Source organism: Raphanus sativus, chromosome 7 (genome assembly GCF_000801105.2).
Source record: "Raphanus sativus cultivar WK10039 chromosome 7, ASM80110v3, whole genome shotgun sequence".
Taxonomy (NCBI): domain Eukaryota; kingdom Viridiplantae; phylum Streptophyta; class Magnoliopsida; order Brassicales; family Brassicaceae; genus Raphanus; species Raphanus sativus.
In genome coordinates, this window is record NC_079517.1 from 18530734 (window position 1) to 18551486 (window position 20753).

The 20753-nt window shown below is 33.2% G+C and overlaps 4 protein-coding genes and 1 long non-coding RNA gene across 9 annotated transcripts; 2 read left to right on the top strand and 3 right to left on the bottom strand.

Moving 5' to 3' along the window:
* LOC108830239 (reticulon-like protein B12) lies at positions 1-1404 on the top strand. The gene is made up of 4 exons (XM_018603835.2): positions 1-372; positions 463-643; positions 746-957; positions 1091-1404. The coding sequence occupies exons 1-4, from the start codon at positions 303-305 to the stop codon at positions 1237-1239; spliced, it is 612 nt and encodes a 203-aa protein (XP_018459337.1). The 5' UTR covers positions 1-302; the 3' UTR covers positions 1240-1404.
* On the bottom strand, positions 1297-3606 carry LOC108830238 (mitochondrial uncoupling protein 1). The gene is made up of 9 exons (XM_018603834.2): positions 3349-3606; positions 2692-2907; positions 2534-2612; positions 2328-2461; positions 2148-2246; positions 1962-2066; positions 1806-1880; positions 1633-1719; positions 1297-1521 (listed from the first exon to the last, which is right to left on the bottom strand). The coding sequence occupies exons 1-9, from the start codon at positions 3424-3426 to the stop codon at positions 1480-1482; spliced, it is 915 nt and encodes a 304-aa protein (XP_018459336.1). The 5' UTR covers positions 3427-3606; the 3' UTR covers positions 1297-1479.
* A 143-nt stretch (positions 3607-3749) lies between these two features.
* Positions 3750-5473, top strand: LOC108830240 (uncharacterized). Of its 5 annotated transcripts, none has more exons than XR_008936471.1 (5): positions 3750-4186; positions 4281-4532; positions 4825-4916; positions 4997-5052; positions 5140-5473. XR_008936471.1 is itself a non-coding variant. In XM_018603837.2 (5 exons), the coding sequence occupies exons 2-5, from the start codon at positions 4484-4486 to the stop codon at positions 5345-5347; spliced, it is 369 nt and encodes a 122-aa protein (XP_018459339.1). In that variant the 5' UTR covers positions 3762-4186; positions 4281-4483; the 3' UTR covers positions 5348-5473. The 5 variants fall into 5 exon arrangements, 1 of the variants encoding a protein (XP_018459339.1); XM_018603837.2 differs by having other exon boundaries at positions 3762-4186; positions 4281-4496; XR_001946160.2 differs by having other exon boundaries at positions 3751-4186; positions 4825-5052.
* A 2753-nt stretch (positions 5474-8226) lies between these two features.
* Positions 8227-9569, bottom strand: LOC108830237 (uncharacterized). The gene has a single exon (XM_018603833.2). The coding sequence runs from the start codon at positions 9419-9421 to the stop codon at positions 8414-8416; it is 1008 nt and encodes a 335-aa protein (XP_018459335.1). The 5' UTR covers positions 9422-9569; the 3' UTR covers positions 8227-8413.
* Positions 9570-18614: 9045 nt separating this feature from the next.
* Positions 18615-19719, bottom strand: LOC108830236 (uncharacterized). The gene is made up of 3 exons (XR_001946159.2): positions 19578-19719; positions 19441-19495; positions 18615-19338 (listed from the first exon to the last, which is right to left on the bottom strand). It is a non-coding gene; the product is annotated as an uncharacterized LOC108830236 (long non-coding RNA).
* Between the last annotated feature and the right edge of the window lie 1034 nt (positions 19720-20753).

Here is a 20753-nt window from a genome sequence, read left to right on the forward strand (position 1 = left end):
GGGATGACACTTTTAGGCTGGAAGGTGATAATCGAGAGGCCAACAAACACTTTCTTGTTTTCTTGAACAGAGCATAGCAAAGCTTTGAAATTATTATATTATTATTAATTAATTATATATATTCAAAGTTGATGGCTTTGATGATGATGGTGATGACCCAACTTTAGTCTGATCACTTTTTTGTTACTCTCTTCTTCTTTCGGTTTGAGCCTATTTGGATTTGTTATTTTTTCTCTGTCTATTTCTGACATTCTGGGATCTGAAGATCGGAATCGAAAAGAATCCTGATCTTTGCTCTAGAAATGGGTTCTTGTTCTGACAAGTTGTTCAACAGAGAGAGAACAGTACATGAGATTCTGGGTGGTGGCATTTGTAAGTGAATCCATATTATCATAGTTACCAAATCTAGTTAAGTGATCTCTCACTTGTGTAACCTTTTCTTCCTACGAAATGAATCTGCAGTTGCAGATGTGATCTTGTGGAGGAACAAGAACGTGAGTGTTGGTATAGTTACAGTAACAATAGGATCATGGATGGTGTTTGAGAGCTTTTCTTACACAATCCTCACTCTTCTTTCAAGTGTTCTTCTCCTCTTGCTCTCTATCCTATTCCTCTGGTCCAAATCTGCATCTATTCTCAACAGGTAAAACTAAAGAAGTGTCTGTCTCTGTCAAGAGATTCAACTGCAATTAAAATATTCCTTTGTAGTTTATTGTTATATATTCTCCCCTTTGGCTCTTATTAGGCCGTCACCTCCATTGCCAGAGTTTCAAATAAGTGAAGAAATGGCTGACGAAGCTTCCAAGTTGTTACGCTTCCATGTGAATAAACTGCTACAAGTCTCGTATGATACTGCGATGGGGAGAGACTCAGAGTTGTTTATCAAAGTAGCTGTCTATCTGTTTCTCATCTCATTTATTGGAAGCCTCATGGATTTTCAGACACTTTTCCACACCGGTAAGTAAAAAATCTCATCATAGACTCCTAAACCGTGCTGGCATTTTTCATTGTACACAGCTTTCTCTATGTATACTTGGACATTGATTTAAAGCTGGAGATTCATTCATTATATAACTGGTTGTTTTGGCAGGGGCTTTGGTAGTAATGACAGTTCCAGCTTTCTACGAGAGATACGAGGATTACATAGATGGACATCTGTTGTTCATCTACAACAAAGCTAAAGAGCTTTACCTTAGATTCAAGATATGGGCTTATCCGGAAAAGAAAAAACTAAGCTGAGAACCTCTCTTCTTCAAGAGTTTCTTCTTTTTTATTTCTTGATTTTGTAAAAGAAAAGACGAAAATGTATGTTTTTTTTCTGATAAATGTTTGAATGGTACAGCCAGAATATGGGCAACCCACAGAAATTTATTTCACAGTTTTGCTTGAAACTGTGTTGCCTCTCTCTCTCGACCACCGAAATTAAGAAGAGAACAGTGTTTCTCTTATTCTGTCTGCTTAAAATTTTGTGCCTCAGTACTATTTCTTGGACGATTCTAGTTCCCGGACATACTTCTTTGCCTGGATCAAAGTATAATAAAAATCGATATTAGATATTAGGGAAGAGAAAGAGAGACGAAGGGTTTTGCATGGATGGATTCAAAACAAATAACAGTGTGATAACTTGTTTACCTGTTCGAGGGTCAAAAACATGATGACGTTCCATGAACCAAGACGTCCAAAGTTGGGGATGAAACCCTTGTAAAATGCCATAGGACCCTATAGAGGAAAGAAAAAACACAAGAGTTATAAACTTTCACCGTGGTTATGATTTCCATAGAGAACACAGAAGAAGAGTTGCTTACGTCAGCCTTCAGAGTTTTGACGAAGCAGTCGATAGTGCCTTTGTAAGAAGGATCTCCCATCATTCTCGACTTAACCTGTGCCACACACAAGGAAGGAAATCAGGAAGAACAATGGACAAACTCATTGGTTTAACGTCATGTGAAGAGATATCATACCACGTCAACAGGGGAACCAATGCAGACAGCAAAGAATCCTGCTCCCAATCCAGATAGAATATGCGTGACAATGTTATCAGTGAACCCCGGAATCTTCAAGATTGTCTGAAATAAAACAAAAAAAGGTAACAAATATCAGGATCCCTTAGTTAGACAAGAGAAGCAGGGGAGTAGATTGTTTCATACCTGCTTCACTTGATCGTAACTCGCTAATTCAGCAGCATTGATGATTGCGTTTCTAGCAACATTAGGTCCAAGACCAGTCCAAAGTGCTCTGACTCCTTCCTGTCAGAGCCAAATGAAAATAGCTATGAAGAATCAAACTTATGCATAAACTCAACTTCCATGAGGGGGGGGGATAACTACCTGTCTGACAATGGTTGAATAGGCATTCAAAGATCCAGTATAGCGTCTTGGCACACCTGCAGCTAGTTTCCCTTCAGCCTGAAGTCTAACTTTCACAAGATCAGTGGGATTCGCTACCATGATACCCAGAGCACCTGAGAGTTTAACAAAAAAAAAACATATATATTCAGAGTTTCTTTCTAAACCGTTCTCCCGTTATGCTTTACCTGTGGTCAAACCAGCAAGGATCTTCTTGCTCAAAGGAACATCGCCTACATGGTCTTTCCCAACGTACAAGTTTTTGACCTGGACGAAAACAAGAATAGTTAAAGCTTTTGAGTAGTAATAACTAGAGGAAGAAAGAAGTAGAATTGAGAACACGCACCGGCTCATACATTCCGATCCTAAGACCTCCAAAGAGGCATTGACGATGTAATCCAGGTACAACACCTTTCCATAGTGAACGAAGCCCTTCTTCTCTTGCTATGGTACCAACAGTCCCGAGTAATCCACGATACTTAGGCAAAGTAACATCTCCAGCAATGGCAGACTTTTGGAGCTGAAGCCTCACTTTCGCAGTGTCCAACGGAATCGTACATACCTGTCATATCCACAGTTTAATTTAACATGAAATCTAAATCTTTCATTATCTTGGTGTTTTTCATAATCTTGATCCATCTCTCTCAATAGCATAATTAAATACAATGCTCGAATCCATTTCATCTGAATTCCATATCCTCAAAGCATAATTAACATGCCACAAAACAATCCTAGCCACAGATCTGACCGGTTAAATCGTATTCGTATACTATATGCCTGGAGATGAAATGTTGTAGAAATCGAATCAATTCCCCTAAAAAAAAACTAAAGATGAGCATATAATCTGGAGAAATAGCATAAAACAACGATTCTCTAGCTATACGAGGAAAGACGAAGATCAATCCTGATCGGACTTTCACATCATTTTCATGAAACTTCGCTATACATACGCAGCAATATTTAAGAGAAAAAAAAAACGTATTTGGAAAATTCGGAGGAATACCTCGCCGACGCAGGCAGCGAAAGCACTGCAGGCGAATGTTTTAGGCAATGAAAGGTCAGATTTGCTATCAGATACCATCCTTCTTCGATCCAGACAACAACAACAAAAAAAAAAAAAAAGCTAATCCGAGGAATGAAAAACGAGAGAGAGAGTATCGAACACAGAGAGAATCTCGAGAACAGTGACGACGATTACGACTATGCAACTTGGCCTCGAGAGCCGTTTCAGTTAGTAGTAAAGATCGTCCTTCTCTTTCCTACGCAAACAAAAAAGGTGATGGGCCCACGGCTTTATATATTATTATACACTTGTAGTTTGCAGGTGCGTGTTAGACCAGCCGCAACGCAGGATTTTAATAAATCCTTAGCGCGTTTACCTAGACAAATAACACAAAAATAATAATAAAAAAAATTTGGTAACCCAAGGATTGATCCTTAGCTAAGGCATTTAAGGATCAAATCCTTAATGACGTGGCAAGGGGCTAGGGGTTGTGTTCTGCGTGTGGAAAAAAATTCATTGTCTTTATCGCGAAAAAAAAAAAAATTGAGAGCAACTCTTCTAAGGAGAGGAAGAAGGAGACTCTTCATCGGAACTGCTATACCGTCAGAGGTGATCCAGCGGTGGTGCAGGAGGAGACTCATCATCGGAACTGCTATACCGTCAGCCCTGCGAAGGTGAAAGGGAGGTTCTCGAAATTGAGATCCGTGGAGCTTAGGGGAAACGTGTATCCGTGGATAGAGGCGATGGGGAGGGTACGTGTATCCGTGGATAGAGGCGATGTCAACGTCTGGCTGGAGGAGATAAGGCTGAAGAGGATGGTTACAAGTCTCGTTGCCAGGTCAGTGTTTCCCCTCTTCCCTAAAGCTCTCTACTTTTCACTCATATCCCTACTAAATCTATGTGTGTGTGCGTGTGTGTGTATTCTCTAACAGATTGTGAACCTCCACCACATGTTGTCAAAGGCTGTGATTAAGTCCAATCCTAGTGTCTTATGGTGTTACAAGGACAAACTTGATATCAACGATTATTACCACCAAGCTCGGCTTGCCAAAAAGTCTGCAAAGCCTCTGTTCTGTCCTTCTCATCTGAAGGAACACCCCCATCCCGCTTAGCATTGAGGGATCGTCCCTGAGGGATGCATAGGTTTGGTCAGTGACATGTGTGTTTCAATGATCAAGATTCTGGTACCTAACTAGCTAGGTCCTAAAAGTCCTTTGAAGCAATTATCTTTAGTCTGCCATAATGAAATTTTGGTCTGGATGTTATATCTGCTTAATCAGAATTCACCTTGCCTTGTTTGAATCTAATATGTTAAGTCTTTGTGTGTGTGTTCTTGAACAATTACGTTTACGTAGTACCACACCTGAGGTTCACAGTTCTTGGATTTTATCAGAAGTCTTTACCTTCCTATTTACCTGCATAAGATGATTATCTAAAATGTATGTTCTGTCTGTTGCATGTGGTTTTATTGTGAAGTTTTAAGAATTGCTGCATTGAAGTGGAGGATCAAATTGCTTGCTACAGAGAAAGACAGAGAGCTGCTTGCTGTTAAACTTGATAACGAAGCGGTATGTTTGTTGTTGGTTTATACGAATTAATTATCTGAATGGTTTGATACTCTTAAGTTTTCTTTGTAAACTTCCACTAGGCCTGGTCGAAAGAGGGTCTTCTCAGAGAACAAAATAAAGAACTTGCTACTCTCAGGTGCCTTTTTTAAATTCTTGATACATTGTGGTATTGGAATATTTAAGTAATTTAACAAGCTATAACTTTTTCTTTCTTAATATGCAGAAGGGAGCGTGATCATTCTGATGCTGAGAGGTCCCAAAACATACATAAACTATCTGAACTTCAGGACCATTTTCAAAAGAAAGAAAGACAATACGCTGAATTGCAGGAACAGGTTTGCTTTACACCATCAAGTTATGTTTGGACTACCATTCTTGCCACTCTTCACGCTCTCTGCCTAATGATCTGGATCAGACCCCAAGTGGTATAGTTTTTAGAAAAATCTCATTGCTTTCTTATTATCTTAAGGCTTCATAAAACCAAATGTAGTTCAAAGTTTTTCTCCCTTATATGTAGAACATAAACACATTTGATCATATTGCTAATTCTTTTTATTCCTAAGGATTCAAATATAAAAAACACCATTGGACATTCTTTTTGGATTAGAATCCTTAACTATTCTAAAAAAAAAAAATAGTTTAATAGTCCTAAGGACTCCAATGGTGGTAACACCATTGGAGATGCTCTTACCGTCTCACTTACGTTATTTGTTTGGTTTTTTTGCTAACTTGTAAATATCATAGATGAAAAAAGAGTTTACAAAGTAAAATCTAAGAACTGAACCATCAAGGCAAAAAAAGAATAAAAACAAGATGGCTCATGAGAAATCTTACACAATCTGGCTAGTCTATTGCTATCTTAGCCATAAAGGCCATCAGCGACCTAAATGGCTTCCTGTGTCTCCGGGAAGAGATGATGTTTTTCACCTCTCTATCATTGGCCCGAAAAGTAGTGGATGCTGGGACTGTTATCTGATTGTGCATCAGATTGTTCCTCTGTTTCCAGATATGAAAGATGACTGCTTGTACTGCTATTCTTCGGAGCAGAAAGAGCTTTGGTTAGTTCTTATTAGTAGTACAGTATATCATATTTTCATAGCTTTGTGACTGATACAGATAAACTGAAAAAATATATTCTTCCTTTTTGATCAAAAAAAAGTATATTCTTCCTTTTATATGTTTATATAAGTTACATTTCCCGGGTCTGAAAATAGTAAAGACCATAAGCAACTAAAAATAATTAAGACCTGTTAGTTGATAAAAAAAAATCTCAAATGTTTAAATGATAAAAAGATTGCATGAAGATTGGAACTACTGCTTACCTTTCCCACAAATACACAGCTACTTAGAACTACTGGATTACTAGCAAACTTATACAACTTAAAGGCCGAAATATTACCTATAAAAATGAAAGTCGAAAACCTGAGCTTCCTATGTTTCCCCTCAGGGCCGCCACTGCATCTAGGTGAAACTTCATATATTATCTGGAAAGCAACAGATAGAGACAAAATTTATACTATTCTTCCTTTGGTGCATCTGTCTGTTCTGTCAGTTAGAAGTTAATCAGTTCCACAAATTATTTATTTACTTATTTATTTTTCGTATATTAAAAATACGTTATATTTATATATTATATATCCAATAATTTATGTGATTATCAATTTTAACAAAATTAAATTAGTAGAAACTCAATAAACTCATTTTCTGAATTTTTTTTTACTATTAAATAATAAAAATATAGAGATTCTATGTTTGTAAAACCATTTTTCAAGTTTTTTTTAATTTTTGTGTAACGGAATGAGAGCATTTTCAAAAATAATCTCTATTTTAGAGTTTGTGAAACTATATATTTGAAGTTTCAAAGTGTTATTCTTCAAAAGTAAAACTTCAAACTTAAATTCAAAATTATTTGTAATTTACTCTATGATCCTTATATTTTTTATAATTAATAAAGATTCATATTTTTTATATAAATAATTAACATATATAAAAATATTACAACAATATTAATTAATAAAATCTTACACTATAATATAAAATTATAAATATAAATACATAATTAAATATTAAAATACAAGAAAATACCATATTATTCCATATTTCCTTAATTCTCCATCTTCGGCTACACAAAATTTGTTTGAACAATATTTTAGAGATGTTGGAGGTTCGAGAGCAGATATACCAGACTATTAATGTTGTTGTAATATTTGAATATATGTAATAATTTTTGTCTTCATGTAACTTCAAAAAAAATTATTAAGTTTCTTTTGTAATATTCTTATTATCTAGTTCTAGTTTTAAAATAGTATAAATTTTATTTTTAGAAAATTAATTTAACTTTACTGTGGAACTTGACTTTATAAAAACAAATCTGACATAATTATGAGATATGAAAAATCTGAAGATTAAAACGATAAACAAAAAATACTTAAGAATCATAAATGTATTTGTAATTAACTTTAAAGATATAAATGCAAATAAAAAGATGCTTTATATTTGAAGTTATAGAATTTGTTTCGGAGATGCTGCTAAGTAACTATTTGTTTAAAAAAAATAGCCAGGTAATTTGAAGTTTCATCTTTTTAGAGAATAAAATACTATATATTTGAAGTTATAGAGTTTCTTTTGAAAATACTCTGAGTAACTACTTGTTTAAAAAAAGTAGTCTAAATAACTACTTGTTTAAAAAAAATAGCCAGGTTGATACCATTGTCTCTGCTAGTTGTATCGTATGTGAAAAGGAGTTATAAGCATTAAGCACATCTGCTCCAACCACAACACCATCAAAAGGAGTACTGCAACGAAGCCGAAGTGTTCCATCCACCAGTCACAACCAAGACTAAGAGCATCAGATCATGGCCCACAATTGCTTGATTTTCATCTGGTGTGTAATGGTAATAGTGTTTGTCTGCTCAAAATCCTCAGCTAATTATTGTGGTGCGTGTTTCTTCACCTCTCATATTATTCTTCATCAAATAAAACCTCAATCTCTTGCTGTGAAACTTCAATAATGTTTTCTTCTTTATATGCTTTCTTAATCAACTCCTTAGTCTCAATGCGTGTGATCTCCGTAGTGGACCCTAATAGTGGTAATGGAAGATTCAAGTCAAAGAAAATAAGCCCTCGGAACTTTTTGGACCATTGTATTGTTTTGAAAAGAGTCGATGGCATTGTATGAGATGTCAAGACCTCTGAACTGAGATTGAAAAGAAAGTAAGCTTTAGAGCCAAGTTAAACAAGGGCAGGTGTTCTGTCTCATGATCGAAATCACACATGAACAAGAAACCAGTAACTTCTGAAGCTTATCGTGGATTCTAAGCATTTATCTTTAGCGGTGGATTTTACATACCAAAGAGTAACAATGCTGCAAGCTTTACACACATTACGACGAACCTATACTAGTAGTCACCATTACATCTGAAGAAATCCACTTTATTACATAAATATTCTAAACACACAAACATCACAAGCTTTTACTTTTACTTTTACTTTTACTTTTACTTTCCTTGTTGCGCCTCAGCTTTACTCGTCACAACTTCAACTTTCTTAATCATCTCGTACTCCTTAGTCTTCTGCCCACATTCCTCAGGCTCCACCACCACCGCAAGATAGTTCCTTTTGAAAGCTGCCCATATACGCATCATGGCGAAGAACACAAGCCCTATAGATCCAAAGGTCATGACGAAGCAAGTGACAGTCCCCCACATCTTCTCTCTTCTCCTCTTCTCCACCTCCTCCTCCCACCTACGCTTTGACTCAAGAAGCGCCGCATACGAGTGTATACCCCTAGAGACGAGTCCCGCTTGTAATCTCCAAGAATGGAGGTTAAAGCTCCCGTTATACGACTTAACACCCACCATGATCTCATCCTCGTCTTTCAACAGATTAATCCGAGAACCGAACCGAGTCTTTGGATATGTATATCCCTTTGATTTGGTTAACCTAGCATCTAAGTACCTAGTACTCGCTTGGTAATTAATCCATACGTACAACAACATCTCCTCCTCCTCGTCCTTCTCTTTGTAGTTTACAACCGTAAGATTGCTTATCGTATCAGGAACCGTTGAACCATATACACCAACCGTGACATTGGAGTCTTTAAACTTGGTGAAATTATCAGAAATGTCGAACTTGACCTCGAACAAAGAGTGATCGACTGTTACGTTAGAAGGAAACACGACAAAACCTACACTCCCGCCACGACCGGGAGACATGGAGAAAGAGAAGACAGTAGAGAAACCCGTGAAGTAGTCATCTTTAGTGTCTTTGGACGCGATGGGTTTCTTGTAAATGACTCCACCGCCGATGCGACTCACTGAGTCGATCAGCTGAACCGAAACTCCGTTGTCTACGAGCTTTGCGTAGCCGAAGAGGGCAATATCGTCGGACCCAAAGCTCGCGTTTTTATCGAAGCTTGTGAAGGAGAAGGATGATGTAGCTTCAGATATGGAGATTCTGGGGAAGAGTGAGGTTAAAGCCAGGAGGAGAACCATGAAGCTCGCCATTAAAGGGGAGCAAGCTTAGAGATTAGAGTATGAATGTGGAGTGTGGTTGATGTTCAAGATCAAGGGTTTGGAGTGGGGTGATGAGATCTTCTTATGGAGAGGGTAAAGTTATGTGGTGGGTGTCTGAGAGAAAGAAAGAAAGAACAGAGAAAGCACTTGGACGATGGGAAAGCGTTAAAGCCTTAAAGGTAGTAGCGACTTTTGTCGCCTTGTTTGTCATCTCTAATGTATTTTGTTATTTTCACTTTAAAAATAGGAGAACTCTATAATAGAAGTGAGATATTCTTCAATGTATTTCTCTAAAATAGTAATCTCTAAAATATAGAATAAAAAATAAAAAATGTTATTTCTTCTTCTATAAATAGATGAAAAATAGAGATCTCTATTATAGAGGAAGAAATAGAGGTGGGTTGAAGTAATTTCACCTTTAAATACTATTATAGAGATGGAAATAGCAAAGGGTCGGAGATGCTGTAAAGATTCTGAGTTAATGTTTTGTTGTCATTAATTAGGCTTGGACAAAAAAACCAGAATCCAACCAAAATATCCGAACTGAACCAAAACTTTTAAATATCTGAATGGTTTCTATATTTCTATATTTCTATATTCAAAATAACTGAACCGAATTAGAATCGAGTCGAAAACCAAATGGATACTTGAATATATAAAAATATTAATTATATACATATATCATAACTAAATATATATATTTCTAATTTAAAAATTTATTAAAAGTATCAAAAATATTTTAAGGAAATTAAATTATTACAAAGTATCCGAAATACTCGAAAGTATTCGGATATTTTTATCCGAAATATCTAAAGTAATCCGAAATATCCAATTTTTTATCATAATTATCCTAATTATTTGACATTTTACCCAAAATACCCGATATTTAATCTGAATTATCCAAACTATCAGAAATAAACGAAACTGAAACGGAATCAAATGAAAACAGATTCATACTTTTATTAACCGAACGAAACCTAAAAATTTTCCGACCGAACCGAAACTAAATCAAATAATAAATGAATCATGTAGTCCCATATCTAAACTACCCGATATCCGAAATAACAGAACCAAACTGAACTGATATCCAAAATGCCTAGCCCTAGTTGTCACCGTGGTAAACCCCAATAATGCTTCTTCTTTGTCTTCTTTTATTTTATTTTTACCAAGCTTTCATCTTTTATACCTCCAGTACTCTATAAAATATAAATTAATGCATTATTTGAAGTTTTAATTATGTTAAGTTTTGTTTTTGGCAATATTAGTTTATTGTCTATTTTCAGTTGCTTTATACTAAACTTAATTTAAAATGTATAAAGTAGAAGGTTAGACGTTTTATTGGCTGATTAGTATTTTTGCCATGCTTGCTTCTTTCATTTATCACCCAAAAGATTTTTTTTTTGGAGTGATTTAGTTTCTTTTTGAGAATTTTTTTAAGATGATCATAAAACTTAAAAGTCTTTTTTCATCATAAATATAGTTTTCAAGATCAAGATGAATAAGATGTTTCATTAAATAGGTAAACCTACATTTATATCTATAGGATTAACTAATTTATATTTAAGTTTTAGATTTGAGCAATGGAGTTTAAGAGGGTGAAATATAAGATTCTTTAAAATAATCAAAGAAATACTTAAAATTTAAAATAAAAATTATAAAAATAATTTCAAAAGAATATCTGAATTTCAAAATATATTTTTAAAATTAAAAGGAAAAATTATATAAAATTTTGAATTCAAAACATATAATTCAAAAACTATACATTTTTATTATTAAATAGTTATTTATATTTATACATCTATAAAATAATGGTATAATGACCTTTTGTCGTGCACAACAAAGAATGACCTTTTGTTTTTTTCGGTCATTTCCCTTGTACTCTCTAGTTGAAAAACATATTATATGGTCATTTGCAAGAATTACTTCTTTCCCTTTATTTCAATATTTTTTACATTAAAATTTACTTTTAAATTATAAAATAGAAGACCATATGGATTTAATTGGCTGCACACACACGAATCCGACTATCTGTTTAAATTCTACATAAAAAATCAAGTAAAATCGTAATCTTTTATTAAAAAAATCAAGTTACTTTACAATTTTATATGCATAAAAAATCTTGAAAAGCAGAGAAAACAAAGAATTTGGCAAACAATCACAATGCCATTTGGACCTTATGTTTTTTTGACGGATGGACCAAAATTTCTAATTAAAAAGTTCAGATATTGCAAAAAATAGAACCGAATCAACATAGATCCCTTATGAATTTCTGATGAAAAACTGCGTGGACCACCTGCTTGTCAACAAGTATCTCCAGCTATTTACTTTGTAAACATTAAATAATAGTCAACGAGAAACGAGAGTATCTCCAGTATATCTCTATATACTAAAGCGCAAGTCACCTTGTCAATGAAATCCTGACAAGTGGAATATATATTTTTAAAAAAATAAAAAAAAATAAAAACAGTTGAAAAAGCTTTCATGTCGATTTCAATTTCTCAGCAATTCCAAATATCTAACTACTTAATTAATCAAAATATCCTATATCCACGTTCATAATTAACTGTCTGAATTTCAAATGCCTTTTCTCTTTAATTTTTAATTTATATTTACTTATCTGACTAATCAAAATGGAACATATGTATTTTTTTAAAAAATACCAAATAATGTCAAGATAATGCTTAAAAATGAACCAATCAGATAATTAACAAAACAATTGTTAGAAAAAATTGACCCTAACAGAAAACTCCTTCGATCTTTTAGTTTTCAAATCCCTCAAATTTCTCTGATTACCACTATCACGTTCATTCATGACATCATTTATAACTTCCAAATCGTGGCATGGTTTCAACCGGTTCCATCTTATATATATATATATATCAATCCATTTTTTCTTCATTTTGTTTTCCTTTTTCTTCTTTTGCCTCTTTCTTATCTTCTTCACCAACGTCTTTCACAGTTTGTCGGGGTACGTACAAATATACATACATATTTGTGACTTTTCTTCATTTTTTCCTCATATTAATATCCTTTAGTTCTTTTAGTGTGATTTAGACTGAAGATCACTTGAGTATACTGATGTTTAAGAACTTCATTCTTCAAAAATGGAAAATCAGAGCACCATTTGCAAAAATGAGGTAACAACAAGTACATTCGTTTTTTATATAAAGAAATGGCTATTAAACTGCAGTTTAACGGCTTATCCTTAGACAGGTTAATAGGTTAATCACAAATTTCTAATTTATTGGAAGCTAATAGACTGTTTGCATGGTTTAGTGATGATTCTAAAAAAAATGAGTAAGCACATGATTAATGGAGCGGCAGTACAAATCTTTTGGAAAAGGTATTTGATTTTAGAACCACGTTTAAACTTATACAGAATGAGAAGGTGATTTAGACTTCCAAAGAATAGAGAGTTCGATGACGTTCTCAAATTATTATTTTTGGGAGGCAGAACAAAAGAAAATATGTCTTGATGGAAAAGGTATTGATTTTGTAAACCCGACAGTTCCATTCTTAGGTCTTTTTCATAACCATAATTCAAATTTGTATACAAACTAGCTTTAAGTTGGATTACCTACAAGCGGTGATTTTCATTGTAGAAAACTGTGGTATTATTTATAGAGTTTTTACGATGATTTGGTGATTTATGATTACCAAGTTTCTTTTTTTCAAAGTTGGTAATTATCTTAACCGAAGGTTTATAAAAATTAAATTGGTGATTTCTTGAGTTCTTTTAACAAGACATCAATAATTTTACCATAAATACGGCTGAACCAAATAATATATCATCAAAAAATTCTAACAAATATTTTATTTTTGGGCCTAATTGGTTTATGTAGACGATGTATCTTGATTCGATGGATTATTTATTCGTTCCATTGTTACTTTTGATTTCCCTATTTTTACATACTGTAGACTCAAAGATGAAATGACCTTAGTACATTGTTAACCCATAGAGCTGATACATTAAATTAGATGTTATTATTTTTTATATAGAAAAAAAAGATTTTTTGCCCGTACGAAGTACGGGACTGAATACTAGTATATATATACTGAAGGTCCCAGGCCGGGTCCAGATATCTCTCGAGGTCTTCGGTAACCACGTTATTTCCACCTCAGGAAGTAGCAGGAAGGGCCCGGATAGCCCAACAATAGAATATATTTGAGGGGGAGGTTCGAACTCGCAGCTCCTCTTAGGACTATTGCTAGCCGCCGACCACCAACGTCGGGTTTCCAGTATTTTTTTACTTTGAACATTTAACATATACTGCCACAAATAGTCGCATAAAATTAAAACATCCCGGCAAAAAATGATAAAAAGAAACCGTTCCATAGCGTTTAGTTCGAAAATCTCCCGCTCCTCCTTGGTTTGACTCTCTTACTACAAACCCTCCCCACTTCAGATCTTCCCCCCCCCCCACTTCACACTCTTAATTAGGGTTTTCGTTAAACGAGATGGCGAAATCCAAAGGATCGGCTAACATCGGGAACGGCGCTATTACTCCGACGCAAATCGCTTTCATCGTCGACCGTTACCTCCACGACAATCGGTTCTCCAAAACCCGATCCCTCTTTCGATCCGGAGCTTCGTCTCTCCTCTCCAATTCCCCAGTTCCCGATGTAAGCACACGAATCTTTCTCACATTTGGTTAACAGATCTGACTATGGTTGCTGTTAAATAAGAAAAAGGTGAGCAGCTTTATTCTCGGTTTTTTTTTGGACAACAGCTTTATTCTCGTTATTTTCGAAAAGTTGTAGTACCACGTATTTAAACATTGTTACTAAAATTTGTTCAGATTATCCGTAATTTTCTCTCTCTAGACTATTTCCTCTCTCTTCTCTCTAGAGCTACACCACCGTGCAACTTGTGTTCCCGGCCGACGGCGTGGCTCCCAAAGCCACCGTCGGTCCGGCTCCGGCGACTTTTCTGTTGTTTTTTTCTTTTCTAATCCTGCTCGGCTTTTCGTGTCTTAGTTTCCCGACGTCGCATCTTCTCATGGTGGACGGTCGGTTTAGTCTCCGGCGCTACACCTTGACGATGAGGGTGAGCGGTCGGCTCTCTGTTTCCGCGTCGTACGGCATCTCCGTTCTTGACGGCGGCTCTGGTTGGATTCCGGTTTCCTACTGTGACTTGGGTGTGTGTGCGGCTTTGCTTCAGGCGGAGACCTCGACGTTTCGAGGGGTTACTCCGGTGAAGGAAGCGATAGATTAGAGGATTACGACTTCCCTGGCTTTTGGAGGAGCTCTCGGAATTGGCTTCGATGTAGCTCTTCCTTTCAACGAGTTCAGGTGAAGATAATGAGTGTGGTTGCTGTCTCTGGCGGTGTTTCCGGAGGACAAGTCTCAGATGCAAGGATTCGGATTGTTCCGCCGGCTTGAGAGTCCGATCGTGGTCCCGACGTTTGCTCCGTCTTGTTGTCGGTCATGCGGTAGTGGTCAGGACACGTGCTCTCGTGTGGAGTGAAGGTCTAACACGTGGCGGTGACCTCGACGCGTGTAAACGCATTTCATCGGGTGGGCTTGACATGGGCCTAAAGATTTTCCGGTTTTATTTAGGCTTCATGGGCTTTGGCCCTTTTGGTGTTGTATTTACCTTAGACTTAGGGGTGGGCGTTCGGGTACCCGTTCGGGTTCGGATCGGGTATTTCGGATTTTCGGGTATTTCGGTATAGGAGTGTAATATCCATTCGGGTATTTCTTTACTTCGGGTCGGGTTCGGATATTTTTATTTCGGATTCGGGTATTTCGGGTCGGGTTTTCGGATATTTAGATTTTGAAAAAAAATATTAAATTTTTCATTTCTCAAGTTTTTTTGTATTTAAAAAATATAAATTTCACTTAACTGACTTTTATTTTCTAATAACTGAATGATTAATAAATTTGAAGATAACATTTTTCAAATAAAAGATAATAAATTGATTATTATTTTTAAATTTTGGATGTAACTTTTGTTAATGCATGAAATAAAAATCTTGACATACATTTTAAGTGAGTAAAAATTCACCTTTTTCCATTTATATGTAAATTATTTAATTTTGAAGTATGTGCATAATAAAATAAACATTTTGAATAAAATTAAAGAAGTAAACTAGGAATATAGACCTAAGTATACATATGTTCGGTTATCTTCGGATATCCATTCGGGTTCGGGTATTACCCGTTCGGGTTCGGATATCCAATCTCTCCTAATTCAATACCCGTTCGGATATTTTGTTATTTCGGTTCGGTTTCGGTTCGGGTTTTTTCGGTCGGGTTCGGGTACGGGTTCGGGTATCGGGTAAAATGCCCACCCCTAAGACTTGTAATGGTTTTTGGGCCTTTGGGCCTGTTTAATAAAATTTTATAGATGGCAAAAAAAAGAAAAATTTAAACATTGTTACTAGAGTATTATTGTTTTTTTTTTTTGTAAAAAGACTAGAGTATTATTGTTAGAATAAAGATTATCATGAAAAACAAATTAAAATAATGTATAGTCATATGAAAGCATGTGAGGGCACCGCAACCGCCGCTGAAACCTAGGGATCATGCCAATTGATCTCTTTGTTTTTGTTTCCTTGAAAATTATACAATAACACCTTTATAATTTCAGAAGACGTTATATGATATGAATATGAAAACATGCTCTCATCAGGTATATCGTGGAACAAAACTTTTTTTTGGTTTGGATGCTGCAAAATGGAACAATTAACAATCTCTTAGGAAATAAGGATATGCTGTTATTATTCGAAAATTCAAAACCTTCAATAACTTGTAAACTCAAATAATTCTTTTTTTTTTGAGCAAACTCAAATAATTCTTTTCATACACATTTTTCAAAATAGTGGAACTAAAATCAACAACAGTATTTTAAGGTTTTCGCAAACAACTTAATAAATTTCTTAGATAGTTAGTAACAAATACAATTCTCAAAATAACCACAAACAATAGCCAAATGGAAAGAAAAAAATCATAAAAGAGTTTAAATAAAATTTTAAAGAAATAGATGAAAAGTGGAGTATAATGTAAACGTACGGATGATAAGCAAGACTAGTAAGCAAGACAAGGGCGGGCCGGAGATTGACGAAGGTCACATGGGGGAAACATCTCATAGTGCTTCTCTTATCCCTTCTTATTTCCTGACGTCACCTTTTTCATTTTCTTTCATTTTAATTAATCTTGTATTCTTTCTTTCTTTAGTATATTTTAGCGGCTAGAATTAAACTAAAGATTTTTCGAATATATGACAGAAAGATTGTGTTTTTCTTTCCTAATCTTTACATATATAGAAAACGGTTGTAGTGGAATCCATGTAAAGTGTTAGGTACATGTAGTTTTAATAATTTTAAAACTCGACATGGATTAATACCAACCTCTGGTTTTCTTTTGCTGTTAAACACACAATTTGCTTAGAAACCTGGATTGGCCAAATAATTGAAACCATTCAAATCTTAAATAATGCAAGTATAATGTAGTCTGCGGACTGTATAACCTCTCGGATCGGAGGTTATTATCTATCATAAGTATGCGTGACCCTAACAGGATTATTCACGTGTAAATGCTAAATTCTTGTATCGTAGGATTATGGTATCAAGATCAAACTTTTTTTAAAGCATCTAGATGAATTCTTCATAAATTATAATTTATTAGAAAACTAAATTGGACCATCATCATCAATCCATATCTGTCCCATTATATTCTCTTTTTATCGACTCTATTGATTTTCTAACATCTGTCAGGTATGAATGAGAAATGACTGCTACACAACTTGCTGGGCTGAATCACAGTTCGAAAAGGATTCATCATTCGTTTCCAAGATGCAGATAATGTTAAATAAGGATGGGGACAATGTTATATACTTTTGCAAGTTGCATACACTGAGATGAGATAATTAGTTAGACCATGGTTATCCCTCAAACCCACTAAAGGTTTTAAAAGAATTTTTTTTGGCTGATTAAAAAAAAATTAAAAAAAAATTAAAAAACACACTAATCGCTGACCGCCACGTGTGTAAACAGTGCAGAATACCCACCACAATCGGTCTTTATCTCACTTCTTTTGAAGCCGATTTTCAAGTTTTTTTGTGGGATCCAGGGGTTACAAAACCTTTTATTATTCCCCGATATTCATGTTCTTAAACCCGACTAATGTACATCGTTTTTTTTTAAAATCATAGTTGCTGTTTCAAACCGGTTTTATGCTAAAACGAGACATTTATCTTGTTATTTTTGTAGTTTATTTGATAAATTTCATTTAAGTTTGTTCAGATACCTAGTGAATTCCCTATCATTTTTAATTATCTAACTAAGTGAGAAAACAAGTTAAATGAATTTTGTGACCTTTTTTGCTACGTATTATAGTAAAAAAATTTAAATTAATAATGTTGGAACTATGATAATTTATTAATTTATAGAGTTATTAGTTTAAACAAAACTTTAATTTTTGTATTTATATTTTTTAAAAATATATTTAAAAGAAAGAAAAATATTTTATTTTGTAATATCATATATTAGTTAAAATTTTATAGTTTTGAATTTATCTATTTTATGATATTATTTGATATATTTTATGTATGCTGAATACATATAAAAGTATACAGAAGAGTTTTATATTAATTAGATAAAATAACAGAAAATATTTAAACAGAAGAAAATAGAAATACAATTCATTTTGAAAATTAACAATCAATATAACCCCTATTATTTTAGTATTGAATACATAGTAGCATCTATCATATTATTTTCGTAAATTTTATTGATATAGGATATTTTTGGATGTTATGATATTAATTTTTCTTTTTCTTGTTATTAAATTAAGGTTTCAAAATATTAGATTATTTTAATTTTTACAACATAGTTTGCTTTTCGCGTTACATTTCAAAAAACTTATTCTTTATTGTCTACTAGTTTATTGACCCATGCTTCGCATGGGAGTATTTATTTTCTTAGAAATATAATATAAGATGGATCTCTTATGCACATTTTTTGAAGGTTATTAGTGATAAAGTTATTGAAAGATTAGAAAATTCTGCTTATATTTTGCAACACGTCAATATAGACCCAAAATAGAAATGAAAAAAATTGATTTCTCTTTTCCGATCCAAAGCCAACGAAAAAATATTTGATATGAAATTCAGGAAAAACATATCACCTGAACAAAAACAAAACACTAACATTATTTTGGTAGAATAATGAAAGTCAATATATATATAGTGTATAGTTCTTCTCCATGTGTCTTTCTTCATTTCCAAGTTTATATTTATTCTACCAATATTGGTAACATTTTATATAAGAAAAATATAAAATGTGTATCCTAAAGTAAACAAAAATATATCTTTATACAATTATAAAGTAAATATATATAAAGTTAAGGAAAACCAACTTGACATGAGAGCCTTTCTTGTTTCCTTTTCTTGTCCGAGATGAAGAAAAAGACCTAACATCTTGTCTTGCTTTTTGACCGGTTTCATCATTACCAACGATCTACACTCAGAATCTCATATCAACCAGCTTCTCTTCCTTCTATGGGTGATGCATAGATAAAAACATAAATCATAGTCAGCACTTGTTTTAAAATCAAGATCTGTATACAAACTATTTTCCTGGTTAATGAACGTTCTTGCTCCATAGTAATCAATCTCTAAGAGTTTCTTCTCAGCAATACCCATTGATCTTCTAGCTTCCTCATCGTTAAGTTCTATTGCTTGTTTGAAAGTGTTTCTTTCCCTTACAGAACCTAACTGAGAGAAAAAAAAGTAATTAAACATAGGCTAATAGAATTTTTACAAAATTCTGTCCACCAAATTTTCAGAACTTGCTTCGGCCAGAGTAAAATATTAGAATTTGCAAGATAAGAAAGGAGCAAGGCGGTTTGTATATATCATCATGAGCTTTTCCTGCTCGCAGCAACAATTTATTTCCTACTTTGCTCTGCAATGGATTAAAAAATCTTTATGCTCCTGTAACACAAAATCATACAGAACAAAGCAAGAAGTAACAATTTGACATTGTTGTTTCAAATCAAACACTAACCTGTTTTGATCATGGGTTCGAACAAACTCTTTTTAACTAACATCACGCATCCATTCTAGAGATTACAAATATTTGATAAGACTCAAATAAGTATCGAGTTTACTTGATTATCATTTGAATGATTTAACATATATTACCTATCACGGAAGAAGCGTCTCTTTTGAGTAATTACATGATATATCTCAGTGTCGAATTTATAGAAAATGAGAAGATAAAAAACAGTGGAGGAAGGATGATCGTGGGTAGTGGTTTTAGTGGACTGTTTTTAAAAGCCATTGTTACAATTTGTTTCTTTCGGTTGCTTACAGTTTTTCTTGAACACTATTTTTTTTTAAATTGTAAACATATCTTAGGTGTCAGAATTTAATTGGCTAGAAGACTTGTGCTTTAGTATATAGGGATGATTTTATCTTTTGTAAAATTTGAAATATTCTCTTTTTAAGTTTGAATATTTATTTTCAAAATTATATATTTTGTCAAAAAAATATTTTTAAAATTACACAACTTTTTTTCAGTTGGAAGATTACATGACTTTGATTTTTTTTTTACTACACTAATAGATTATTTGATAGAAATATTTTAAATTTTATTAAGATTATATATATTTTCAAAATATTTAGTTATCGTTAAAGTAAAATTAAATTTCTAATTAAATTTTGATTTGTCATTAATTATTAAAATTTAATATTTTTAATAATATATTTTAAAGTAATATATGAACTAAGGGTTAGTTGTAAACTATTATATTTTTGAATATAAACATTTTTAAACAATATATTTTGAAAATTTCAAATAAATAAAACGATAATAGGTAATTGTAGATATAACCTACGTTAATAAATTTATGTTAGCAAATTTGTTTTTGTATAAAAATAGTATATAGTTCACGAATTTAAAATGATGAGTGATAATTTATTTAAGTGAAACTATTTTAAAAATAAAATAGGTCAATTTAACTATTTAATATATTTTTATATTTGATTCATATAGAACTTATGTTTTAATAAAATATAGAATATAATTTTAAAATTTATAAAAAATAATATTTATAATTTCATGTTTTATAATAATTTCTGATTAACATTGATTCATAGCATTTTATTACTAATTCAAAATAATTTAGTGTGTTATTTTATAAAATTATTTAAAAGGTTTGTAAGATTTTGTTAGATTATTTCTCAACATATTTTGTTATAATTGAAAAAAAAAACAAATTTATAGGTGGTTTATTATTAATTTAAATAATCAAATTTGTCATATTAACTAGAGAAATTGTCAAAAATACCACTTTCATGATACCATTTTTCAATTAT

Bases quoted from the DNA above. Each gene is read 5' to 3' on its own strand.
- LOC108830239 (XM_018603835.2), top strand. From the start codon at position 303: ATGGGTTCTTGTTCTGACAAGTTGTTCAACAGAGAGAGAACAGTACAT. The intron at 373-462 runs GTAAGTGAATCC...ATGAATCTGCAG, and splicing joins GATTCTGGGTGGTGGCATTT to TTGCAGATGTGATCTTGTGG. The intron at 958-1,090 runs GTAAGTAAAAAA...TTGTTTTGGCAG, and splicing joins TCAGACACTTTTCCACACCG to GGGCTTTGGTAGTAATGACA.
- LOC108830238 (XM_018603834.2), bottom strand. From the start codon at position 3,426: ATGGTATCTGATAGCAAATCTGACCTTTCATTGCCTAAAACATTCGCC. The intron at 2,613-2,691 runs GTGCGTGTTCTC...GTTTTCGTCCAG, and splicing joins GGATCGGAATGTATGAGCCG to GTCAAAAACTTGTACGTTGG. The intron at 2,247-2,327 runs GTAGTTATCCCC...TGGCTCTGACAG, and splicing joins ATTCAACCATTGTCAGACAG to GAAGGAGTCAGAGCACTTTG.
- LOC108830240 (XM_018603837.2), top strand. The intron at 4,917-4,996 runs GTATGTTTGTTG...AACTTCCACTAG, and splicing joins TTAAACTTGATAACGAAGCG to GCCTGGTCGAAAGAGGGTCT. The intron at 5,053-5,139 runs GTGCCTTTTTTA...CTTAATATGCAG, and splicing joins AAAGAACTTGCTACTCTCAG to AAGGGAGCGTGATCATTCTG.
- LOC108830237 (XM_018603833.2), bottom strand. From the start codon at position 9,421: ATGGCGAGCTTCATGGTTCTCCTCCTGGCTTTAACCTCACTCTTCCCC.